The sequence below is a fragment of the Necator americanus genome, chromosome II (assembly GCF_031761385.1).
Source record: "Necator americanus strain Aroian chromosome II, whole genome shotgun sequence".
NCBI lineage: Eukaryota > Metazoa > Nematoda > Chromadorea > Rhabditida > Ancylostomatidae > Necator > Necator americanus.
This window is the reverse complement of record NC_087372.1, coordinates 29,183,817-29,196,194: the sequence shown is the minus strand read 5'-3', so window position 1 is coordinate 29,196,194 and position 12,378 is coordinate 29,183,817. Positions and strand designations below refer to the sequence as shown.

Here is a 12,378-nt window from a genome sequence, read left to right as displayed (position 1 = left end):
ACGACTCCCCCGCATTAAACGGCGCTAATTCTACTTCTATTTTGTTTTCTTAATTCCGTTAAAGAAATTCTATCACTCTTATCTAGTGTTTTTTTTTGCGGATTTGTTTCGTATAGAGCAAAAGTTCAGAAATCAGTCTGTCAACCGTATGTAGAAATTTCACTTGAACTAAACGTATTTCTATTTACATCAGAAGAAGTTCTCTATGTTGCTGCAGTCATTTTCACTTCTTTTTTTCTCAATAGATATAGAAGGCCGTGTACCAAATCAAACTTGAATGCGTGAAGTTATCGGTCTGCTTAATTTTCTGTCTCTTATCCTCATTTGTATTATTGGTCGAAGGACGATATCTGATAGAAGTACCATCCCCACCGTGATAGAAGTTCCACTTTCCCTCCTTCATCTTCCGACTACTTATTGCCTACTGTGATCACAGTTGTGATGTATCTATTTGTTCTCATTTTCTACACTGATGTCTGTCCGCGTGTCAAATTTCTCTTCGGCTTCTATGCTGATTGTCCACTTTCGCATTCAAGGTGACAAATTTACACTGTGATTTTGTTACTATCTCTTCACAATTAATTAAGTTGTTTAGTACGCTTCCTCTTTGATCTTGGAAACTTGAAAACTGATTGTTTCGTAGTGCTAATAATGACATTAAATTCTTTTCATCTTATTCTGTTTCGGATGTTGCTCTTACACTATTCATTACAAAACGGCTCTTGCAAACTGCTCATCTCTTAGAGAAAAGGAACAAAACTGCTTGATATGTCTTGCATTCCTGTTCCCCATGACCATTCTTTGTTAAGTACTTTATGTTCACAGACGATCCAGACATGTGTTAACGTGGGTGATGTGTATTTCTATTATATGTAGACATTCTGTAATAAGTGAATTCGTTGTACTCATATTGGTTTTCCTTCGTCGAAAGTTATGGAACCACTTTTGTTATGTGTATTCAGTTTATACGTCACGTTTCTCTCTTTCTCTCTTATTCTCTAACGCTAGTGCCTTCTCATAAAGCTAATTATTTGTTTGTGACTGTTGTCATAAGATAAAGTATTCCACTCGATTGTACAAGTAGACGTCACTGAGAGTAGAGATTAAATTCCAGCCGATTGCCTTTCGGCCAGACACTCGACGTGCTTCGACTAGGCGGAGATTGGCTAGAATGCAGTCGGTGGGCGTAGGGGGCAGACGCATCCAAGTTGCCTATCGACTGACACACAACACTCTCGTACTCTGCTCTGTACTTACACGTCTCTCCACCAGCCAGTCGTAGCTGCGTCTCTCAGGACAACGTTCGTTCTCTTTCCGACGTCTAGACGCGCCCGTTGTGTTCACCCAATGTTCTCGTAGGCCCACACGCAAAGCTCAGTCTCGAGTATGGCGGCCGCCACAGAGAATGCCGCCTTTGCTGTAGACCCTCTTCTGTATAATTTACCGGGATTTCCGTCAGGTATCAGTGCGCTCTAGGTCAACGATTGATGTAGATTTAATCCGTTCCACTTTCAGCCATCCCGATAGCGGCAACTCCGGCTATGAGTCCATGTGATTCGGATGGTATCGCTGCATGGGTGACAATTAGCGGGTTGGTGAAAGAGTCTTTTTCCCGCTTGCACTCATCAATATACTGCACATATCCTACGCTTTTTTTTTCTTCCCTATAGCTGACGGCTTTTGTTAGACCTTGTAGCATAGTTATTAAGGTGGAGCTTGTAGAAACACCTCCTGAGAGGGAGAACCTTTTGAATTAGGTATTCATTCTAATTTCTCTCACATTAGTATTAGACCCAATAGATCTGTAATTTGCAGTGATTGCATTGGATCTTTTCTCCCACTTCTAAGACAAAGTGCAGTGTTTCTCTATGTGCTTGCTGCCGTGCAGAGTGTTGTGATTAGAACAGTACTTTTTAGTAGATTATTTAAAATTAGGTACTTTCTTGCTTTTTTCTACTCTCTAACGGAGATAATCCATTGCGAAGGCGTCCAGGTTTATTCAGAGTTCGAGAGCTGATTTCAGGTTGACAGGTTAGGTTGGGAACAATATCCGTGCGTTCTATACGCATACGATATGAGTTTTTTTCTCTCCTAACAGTAGAATTGTTGACTAGGTGAGCTGCTTTCAGCCTCCGCACTTTTTACAATGTTTCTGTTTTTTTTCGACCATATTGCTTGCTCGTTCCTGAACAACAGACAACTCATTTGGCTGACAACTTAAATGTATTATAAGATCTAAAGAGATCACATGTCACTACCTACAGTAGAAAGAGTTTTTTTTCCTAAGAGAGTCGGAAAATATACTACGAAATTATATCCATAGATCATATTCGTGCGAACTTACTGCTATATTAAGATCCTTCGTTTTCAATGCATTTCGGTTCCTAACCAGCGCAAGGATTTTTACTAGTTGCGATCGTTTTTAGATATTTGGTGAGTATTGTCATCATTTTTAGTAAAAGGTGTTGTTCCACTTTATGTTTTAACTAATATTGAAAAAAAAACCTAGCTCGAAGAGAAGGACCAACCCTATGTTTCTTGGCAAAGGTTGCTGGTAGCGAGACCATAATTTTACATAGAAACGCTGTTGCATTGGTGCCGTCTACTATGCTTTAAAGCGGAAATGGAAACATTTGTGTATCCAACTTGAGGACAGCAAGTGAAGACTATTGTAAGTGACAGAATCACGTCTATTCTGATAGTGCACCACTTCCAGTGTACCAAGACACAAGTTGTGCTCACTTGACATCAGTTGGAATCAAGAAAACCTTTGTAATGCTCTCGCTTGTAATGCGGCATGCATAAGCGCATGTGGCCAATCACACGCTATATTAGCAACCAAAATGGGCCGTTGTGAGAACTTCACCAACGTTACATGACGCAAAGCGTTCAGTGTTTCGTTCAGTGTTTCGCGGGAAGCACTCTAACAATTTCATGGCAACCCTCCAACAATAACTGATGTGTCCTTTTTTGTTTGCGCCGCTGTCCTGCTTAGCTTTGCGCACGCTAGTTTTCGAGTTCATTCTGTAGCACGAGGAATAGAGCTTGATAGGTTTATTTGAGAAATGCAAAATGTAGTACTATTTCTTCTATATGATTTACTTTCCTGACTTGAATCAACAAACAGCTTTTGTGCACTCATTTCAGTTTGCTTTTACAGAGTTATTTCTAGGAGCGCCTTCCCGGCTATGGTACTAGGCGGTGAACCACGAGTACCCATTCATCTACTTCTTAGTCGTGTTCTGCTCACACAAGGAGTTAGTGAAATCCAAGCTATGTTGGGTAAGTCCGTGATTCCAGTGTGAATCTTTTTTAGCGACTTCAAAAGTCATAATGATTGGATGCACTACCCGGGAAGACACTACAGAGATTTTCTTAATCTCATGCGACTTTTAAAATGTTACTTACTTCCATAGTCGGTTGACCATCACATTAGCCAATAAGATATGAGTGACTAGAAAGCAGTACTAGAAAGAAATGCAGCGAAACGGAGAAGTGGACTCTGGAGTTGCCTTCAATCATCGAGCAATAGTTTGGGCTGGAACCAAGCAACTACAATGTATTTTCCAAAGTTCTTTCTTTTTCTTTGTTTGTGTTATTAATTACTGCTTGTTTGAGTGTTTTCCCCAATTACGGGTTTTCAATACCATAATAGTGCCTAAGTCCAATAGTTGGGGCAGAACGACTTGAAGCTGGGCGCAACTGCATAAGCAGTTGGCCTCGAGGCGGTGCGGCGGTGATGCTCGAGATGGGACCATCACTACCTTCACTGCAGCGTTGTGTGGGCAAGGCGATGCGATCCTCACGGCTACGCTCCATCCCACGGCTTCAAGCGCATACCACGCAATTGCGCCGAGCTCCATGTCGATTTGACGCGACTATATCTTCAGGTCTTTCTGATCTGACTTTACACTTTTGCACACATGTTCTGCATCTCACAAGTTATTCTTTTTTCATACTTACTATTCATTATATTCAGATGACCTGAATATACATAAATCGATAGCAACAAGCGAACAAGCGGATCGTCTACGAAAGATGGACTCAGAAGTGTCAGGATCACACGATTTGAGTATCTTGAACTTGATTACACGCTCAGATGCTGAACGAATATGCGGAATTGTGCGAATAGAAAGCGATCCTTCTCCAGAAGCTGAAGCAGACGTGTGAGTAAAACCTACTATACGCTGTCATACGTGTTATAAAGTAGAACATCTACAAGCTTAGTGCATTTGCATAATCACGCTAACATGTGCGATCGCTAGTGTTGGAATACACTGATATCGATGGAATATACTTCCCCACTACCTTATCCATCTAGCAGTTTTTAAGAATTCTTTTACTTTATGTGTCTTTTGGAGAGTTTAGCAAGCTTGTTGAGGAAAAAGCATATCGTGTAAATCACTGAAGCAGTTCACTATTTAGCGTTAATTGACACAAATTGTAAGATAATGGATTATATACTGCGACCGTTTCCCTCTAAGGTTGAGACGTGGAATAAATGCATTTGTTATAACACAGAAAGGCAACTTTTCGTCCCTATGCATGCTCCCAAAACTTTCTCCTTTCCTGAAGAAAAAGAAATGGAAAAGTTATCAGCATTGCTGTGCATTTCACAGTATTTCGAGTGATGAAATAGAAGTGACTCCTGTGTAGATCTCCAAGCAGATCAGTAGTATGATCGGCCAATTGAACGATCTGACGATAGGCTACCAGAACCATATTTTGTTGTTCACTAGGTTCCAAACATATTTCTCCTCCGTCATTGCAACTGTGTAGGGGAGGGTTACTTCGTAGTCGTAGATGTTACAGAATTCGTTTTTGAATTCATCATATCTACCTATCGATTGCAGATAATATTCAGAGGCATGAAATAGTTGCGCGGTGTATAGTTGATGCAGATAGAGCATAAATTCTATAAAAACCAAGAATGGAAGCTCCACTCTAACCAATTCATAAGATTACTCGTTGATTCGGAATGGATTGCGAACGAAATGAAACGAAATGGATTGAGCAGTTTCTAATGTCCAAAATTTTAGGGACGAATCTGAACGCCTTTCCGTTCAGCACCACGTATTTGGGACCGTGGACGGATGGGTTTATCCATCACGAAAAGGTGGACGCAGCGTGAGGTGCTCTGAGTGCAAATGCTTCTTCACACCAGAAGACTTCGTCGCCCACTCCCACACCGAAAATAGAGAGTCGCAGCGGTATGTCTACCACTAATCTCCCACATTTCTCATTAACAAATGTACAGGGGACAGGGAATTAATGAAAGAATGGTGGATTAAAGACATCACCCCACGAATCTGGGGTGGTATGAATTTCCGATGGCTAGTGACTATACGGGGTCGTAGGTTGCAGAAACAGGTGGGATAACGCTCATTTCTTCCTATTTGCCGTAAAAAATTTAAGATGTGGGGCTCGCCACCCCTTACGCCTTCGAGCGTTCCGGGACGCTGTTTCTTACGAAGAGTTCTGTTGGAGCGCGCCACCCTTGTGCACCCGCCGCTTCTTCTGGGCCGTCAATTGGGAAGAAATGAGCGTTATCCAACCCGTTTTTGCAGTCTACGACCCCGTATAGTCATTAGCCATCGGAAATCTATACCTATAGATTCCTGGGGTGATGCCTTTAATTTCTGCGGAAACATGAAATTCTGGCACCGATTTGCTGTTCGCTCATGATATAAAGTGCCCTACATAGCGCTCTTCGTGGTATTCCCGGCCAAACAGGGTGTTGGACATTGTTAGCAGACATTTGTTGCGCTGAATAATGTACTTCTTCATGCTCTTGGTCTGGATTTTCCTCCAAGGAATTGTGCCATGATCTTAGTGATTCTCAGTTATTGTTTATAACTGGTGTAGCTTGCAGATGGTCAGAATTCGCCGCATGGCCGAGTGATTCACTTTGATATCCGTTGAGATTTTAGCACGTTTTTTTTTGCCTGCTACAAAGTATTTGAACAGAAAAGCAACCTTATATGCGATAGTCGGAGCCGGTGATCCGAGCTCCTTCACTTTTGGATGGTTGGCGAAGGGATCCTCATCATTTGAGCTGCATCCCACGAGTTAAATCCCCTTCACCTGAGGAGGGTCCGGCTTCTCGCTATCGCACCTATGGAAGCAAAACTTCAAATGTTTAAATGTAGATAGCTCAAATTTGCTCGAAATGATTGATTTTACAGCGAAAGAAAGAAAAAAATCCCACTGAGGGAGAAATTTTCAAAACGTTCATTTAGGATTTCATAGTTAGTTCTTTTGAGTTTGAAGTTGTAAGAAATAATCTTGTAGATTAAAATTACCTAACTATCTACCCACAGTTACATTTTTGTGCTGTGGTCTTCAATAAACTGCCTTCCAATGTATTTCACCAAGTTTAACCCGATTTTTTTTTTATAAAATCGGCTTGTATGTTCACCAATGTTGTTGTTCATAATCTTTAACTGTCAATCAAAATGCTGCACTGTCCAATGATGTGTGATAAAAAGTTTGTAAAATAATATTGTAAAAATGGTTAGCTAGTATGTTTTTTAAACTTCGGTTGTATGAACAGACACTATCGGGTGGATAAGAATTCTTTTCTCTAAAAATTCATATTAATTGATGTTTTGGTGAACATTTTCAAATACAAAAAAAAACAACAAATGTTTCAACAAGTGTTGGATAATGTTTACCAAAAGGAATCGAATTCGTCGGCTGTATTCGGCGCATTCAAGTGCATTAAGTGCAACAGGCGGGCCTCCTCCTTCCCATGTGATACGAAATTGAGGCGACAGCATGGTAACGTTAAAATTGCAAATTGTTATGTTCCGAGATCGGAGCAAATGGATAATGTTTGTTTGTACAAGAAATATCATAAGTGTAAAGCTATGCAATCTTGTGCCTAGTCCATAAAAGTACTAGAAAAATACCCATTGCTAGAGCATAATGACTAACATATTCCTTTATTCATTCATTTCCGACTTCCTTCTTCCATCTTCTCAATCTTCCTTAAAAATAGTTCGTAATTGCTTTTAAGCACATTTTTGCAGTTGAAATTCACTAATTTCCTGTAAGGTTTTCGTCATATTAAAACTTGGGGTATATATGACATACTGCTGCGCTGTACTCTTTCTCCATGACTTCTGAAGGTTATTATTAATCATCACAAGAACTTCTCAGTTTCAGGACTGTGCACTGGGGATTTGATCCTTCAAACTGGCGTTTAATGTTGGAACTGGCACCACCGTCGTTGCAATCTAGTATGTGCAGAGAGCAGTGGAAGCAATTTATTGATGAGAAGACGGACCATCATCAGAATGGTCTAGAAGAAAATATTCCTACTAACAAGGCAAAACGTGCTACTGTGGACTACTCGGAGGTTAGCACTTCTGTTCTCATTGATCTCTGAAAAGTATGTTTCGCTTTTATGCGTTTTACGTCGTACATGGAAATTATTGAAGTACACGCTGTTTGAAACGGGGTTATTAGATCACATTTTTTGAGTCAATCTTTGTCGGAGAATATTGATAATTTTTCTGTTTTATATAGGTTGTATAGTGTTCACTAGGTGTGATTGGAAATTCTTTCTTCCTCAACAAACTATTCATAATAAGTGAGCGCAGGTGACAATAACGCTCACTTTATAGGAGGTTCCAGTGAAGGTTGCGCGGTCAATGGATTCTTCGGAAGGAAGGTCAGAAACAATAGAATCTTCGTGCGCTGACTCATCGAATGTGATCAAAGCACGGAATCATCCGAGTGGACTGTTTGGTTCAAAGTCAGTTGACCCACTGGTACTTCTCAACGAGACCATGATGAAGGAGATAGCTTTTAAAGTCAAGGTGAGGTGTTGTCATTTTTTTCTGTTTCACCACAATTGAAATCGTTTTCGTTAATTTTCGACTTATCAAGGGGTATCGTAGAGAACGCAGTGCATTTTTTGCGTGATAAAGCAGTTGGTTATATCAATTGGAGTTATCCCCCTGTCAACCACCAACCAAATTATAACTTTAAACCGTCGGCAGACAGTAGGGCGTAAATTGGCCTCTGGCTCAGCTAACATGCTTCGACGTGTGTATATTAGCCAGTGCAGCCAGTGATCAGGCTGATATTGTAATGTTACATCAATTCACTTTTCATTCAACACAATTTTCTCTAATTTGAGAATTATTTCCCAAGTCCTGATCCGGACTTTACGATTGATGCGTCGCTCCTATGAATATTTGAACACATGTAACTTATTGAAAATATAAGAAGCTATTAATATGGCATTTCAAAATCGTAACATCGGGTGCAGCGCTGAAAAACATTGCTAGTGAATACCTGTTTCAGTCTTTGGCGAGTATAAACGCGCAACCATCATCATCCACCATTGCCCAGTTGATACCGCTCGACCGGCAGCCGATTGCGCTGATTCCAGACCCAAGTACTTTCATGTTGGTGGACGAGAATGTGAAGCGAATAAAGTCATCTTGTGAAAAGTTAGGTAAGTAAACGACATGCTTGACGATTGTTTCACCTTTCTCATGTGTTATATGAACTTCATCTTTACAGAAGCTATCGAATATGCGTTGAAGCAGTTTTCACCAACAGATCCAACAGTTATGGTTGCTCTTCGAGACGTACGAATATCTCTCTTGCAGGTGAGGATTTTCGTTGTGAATTAATTTTTGTACTATCCGTATGTTCACTCATTTGATTTGGAAATAAAATCAGTTTCGTCATTTGTTTGAACTTTTTTAATACTGCTAAGGACAAGAACGAGACTAATCCTGTTTGGTGTGGAATTCAACCTCTTGATAACTGATTTTTGATGGAAATTAGAAAAAGAAACTTCTGAACAAATTTATTTAAGACATCTTCAACGCTTTCAGTAGTCTGCGAAAACACCGGTTCTTCCAGTGAACTGAACAGTTTAGTTATATAAAACAAATATGATGGAAAAAAGTTATTTGCTTCTCAAACAAACCAGTTATTGTAGATAAGAACTTGCTTATGTGTTGTTCACCTACTGGTTGAAGGACAATGGCGTCGAGTACCAACGACTGCGATGTGCATATGACTTCCTGTTCACCTTGTTCCGGCAATTGAGCGATCCAATTGGTTGCATCAATGATCCACTAATGCGAGCAGCAATGGCTAACTTGCGAGCTGATCACATCAGTTCGGGAGTGACATTAACCAATGGCTTAAGAAGCGCATCACACGTACGCCTCTTTACCTCAAAGCAAATATTTGTTTTTGTATAAAAGGTGTCAGATAGGTGAAACCTCCTCCGAAGATACAATTTTAGCAGCAAGTGAAACACTTTGGGCAAGGTAGAGAAGGAACAAAGAATTCATCTGCTATGATCCCATCTCTTGCAACATCAACGGCGACCGCGGATCCACAACTTCTACAGAACATGTTTGTGCAACAACTCATGCAATTCACTACGACACCATAGCTGACATGAAAACCCTTCTCTTGCGACGTTCTACAGGCATCACGAATGCGGTCTTAGCCACCCGCTTACTGGTATTAATAGTCAGTCCCATTTCGTGGAAATCTCTTGTATTTTTATCATTCCTCTCATTTTTGTGCCCTTCCGTTCAGTTATTTTCATAGTAGTATTTAAGATTTTTTCATTAACTTTCCAATTAACAAGATCATGTACATCGTAGACAGGGTACAACTTCATGCGCATCAGTGTAAGAACACAAGGTGTTTATTTTAGGTGTGTGTGTGTGTGTGTGTGTGTGTGTGACATTTGTATAGCTCGAATTGCAAACTTTTGTTTTAATGCAGAAGGGTTACTTTTCTTTGTTGTATCTCTGACTTGAAATTTTTAGTTTTTTTTTTCTTTAGAAGTCCCTGTCATTTGCTTTTCCTTACCTCATTTGAGTGTATTTTATTCATAGCAGTCGTTGTATACATTATATTAGGAATCAATGTGCTGCGGGTATAGTTAGATGTGTTTGGCGGCAGACTAGTCAAATGACTTTCAATTATGGGTGTGGTTGAAGAATACAAAAATAGTGTGAAAGAATAAATCTTCTGTCCACACCAGACTTCCTTATCTGTGATTCGATGCTGTAAAGTAGTAAGTAACAGTGTAAGCGTAGTTTGGAATATCTTCATATGAACACATTTTTAAATTCAACGAACAAGGTCCCAAGTAGTACTACGATGATGACATCCACGAATCTGTATGTGTGGTTTGAAATAGTCGAGCATATCGAAATGCGCCTTCAGGATATTGTGTGACCATGCTTTCAGATGAATTGACCTCTTATAGATTTTTCATCTAGGCATCCAGAGAAGCATTTTTGACCGTTAACTATTTAGTTTTGTACTTGCATTAATTAGAAGTAGCCAACACTGTCCCCATATCACAAGCGCCAATTGAGGCTCCGCATTCCAAGAAATCGTTAGGCCACGTCTACTCCAAGCCAATCACATCTATTTACACCGATGTAATGGTGCAATCTACTTCTGAGGAAGTGGAAAAACAGAAGGGTCAGGATACAAATATGATTTAAGCGTATTTAACTTAAGGAAAAATAAAAAATGAAATTAGAATATTACGAAACAAGTGTAAATGGAACAATAGTTCGCTGCCTTTAAATATGGGGTAAGTGTCGTCGATGAGATTTTTTAATGTTTCTTTTTTCTCTGATACCTATTGAAGTTTCAAGCGTCTTTACCCACGACAACAGTTAACTTCCGCTAATAAAGAATTTCTTCTGTCCACTGGAGAACATGGAATCGCCAATTCATTCCGCATTTTTTTTTTTGTTAGAAAAAAGCGGAATACACGGTTCTTTGAAGAATATTAAAAGTATTTTAGATATTCTAATAGCAATGATTCGCTCGCCTTTGTTTGAGTAAAACAACTTACGTTTCTCTAGTTCAGAGCGTATCTGCGAAGCAATTTTAGGATCTTCTTGGATGATTGATGAAACAAAGAATCAATCACACAACACGCAGGAAATGGAAAAAGTTAATCTTTTAAGGAAAACAAAAAGGAAGTACATACAAAAAGAGAAGTCAAGCAACACTTGCTTATTTAGATAACTCGTTTTCATAAGTGGGAACAACATCGTTCTGTTCATTCACTTCCCTTCCGTGTAATCCAATGTGTTCGTAACAGTTACGCTTACGCAGTGCAGATGCGTAAGCCGTTGCGCTCGAACAGGTGCAGTAGAGCGTAGCGGTTAGAGTCGAGCTGGGACCCTTGTTAGCACCGCTCATCGCTCAATTGCAATTCGAGGTGATCCCATAGTTGTGTCAAAACGACATGAAGCACGGACCGCTGCGCAACCGGCCGCGCTCGGAAGCGGTGCGGTGTAGACAGCGGTTGGAATCGAGGTGGGACCATGGCGATCCTTACACGATCCCAACCGCTACGCTCCACCGCTCCGCTTTGAGCGCAGCCGCTTTTCCGTGTTTCATGTCGTTTTGACTCGACTATACGTATACTCAACAGCGTAGTTGCACAAGTGGTTGGGCCACTTGTGCAACTACGCTGTTTCATGTTATTTCGACCCGACTATAAAACCATGTCGTTGGACCATAACTTATCTTTCTCCCTTGAGACACAAATCAGCTCACCTTGTTATAAGTCTCCCTCAGTGGTGCTTGGCTTTTAAAATGTTAAACAACAAAATAAATTGAAGTAATAGTTTCCACTAACGAAGTATCATATCACAACATTTAAGCACATTTCACGGTAAGTGTTCCCAAACATATAAATTTACTTTGTGACTATAATTCATCATTGTCGAAAGTTATCAGTTCCTCTGACTGCACAACTCAGACCAGTTTCGAGACAGACGGTGCACGGTAGTAGTCATGGCACGTAGGTTTCACGCGAAGTTAAAAGCAGCACCTTATCTTATGCATCTTAAAATTAACGATTTTGGAATCTCTCAACTACACTTGGGGTCGGATCAAAACGACATGGATCACGAGAATTCCAAACTGCGATGGGTGGTGCCAGCAAGGGTTTCGTTCCACCAAAGCGCCTCGAGAGAAGCGGCGTACGCAATTGTGTACATGCTTCATGTCGTTTGACCTTACTATAGCTAGGAGTAGGGAAGTAGTGACACGAGCACGATCATGCCTAATTCCCTTAGTAATCCGAAGAAAGGCGTGTGAAACAATCTCCTATGATCCCGTCTCCCAAATGTTCTTTAAAGTTGCATGATAGGTGGATTCCAGACCTTGGTAATGACGGAGTCGCCCGTTTTCTGTCGCGTAGTAATTTGCATCATTGGGAGACGGGACCACAGTGTTCATTAGGAAGAATAGGCTCATACTACAATTTCACTCTATCCAATCGCATTCCGATTCCTCATAATATTTCACCCAACCATCTCAGGCTATCGCAAATTTGTCGTGACCAAGTGTCTCATT

At 40.5% G+C, this 12,378-nt stretch overlaps 1 protein-coding gene across 2 annotated transcripts; it reads left to right on the top strand.

The window, feature by feature from the left end:
• Positions 1-1,386: 1,386 nt before the first annotated feature.
• On the top strand, positions 1,387-9,427 carry RB195_019848 (uncharacterized protein; the record flags this gene model as incomplete). 2 transcript variants are annotated; one of them, XM_064187884.1, is made up of 12 exons in its annotated part: positions 1,387-1,459; positions 1,516-1,591; positions 3,173-3,282; positions 3,681-3,890; positions 3,980-4,166; positions 5,040-5,210; positions 7,168-7,360; positions 7,629-7,823; positions 8,314-8,467; positions 8,536-8,624; positions 9,003-9,188; positions 9,275-9,427. In XM_064187884.1, the coding sequence occupies 12 exons, from the start codon at positions 1,387-1,389 to the stop codon at positions 9,425-9,427; spliced, it is 1,797 nt and encodes a 598-aa protein (XP_064043765.1). The 2 variants fall into 2 exon arrangements, with proteins under 2 accessions (XP_064043765.1, XP_013307079.2); XM_013451625.2 differs by lacking the exon at positions 3,681-3,890.
• Between the last annotated feature and the right edge of the window lie 2,951 nt (positions 9,428-12,378).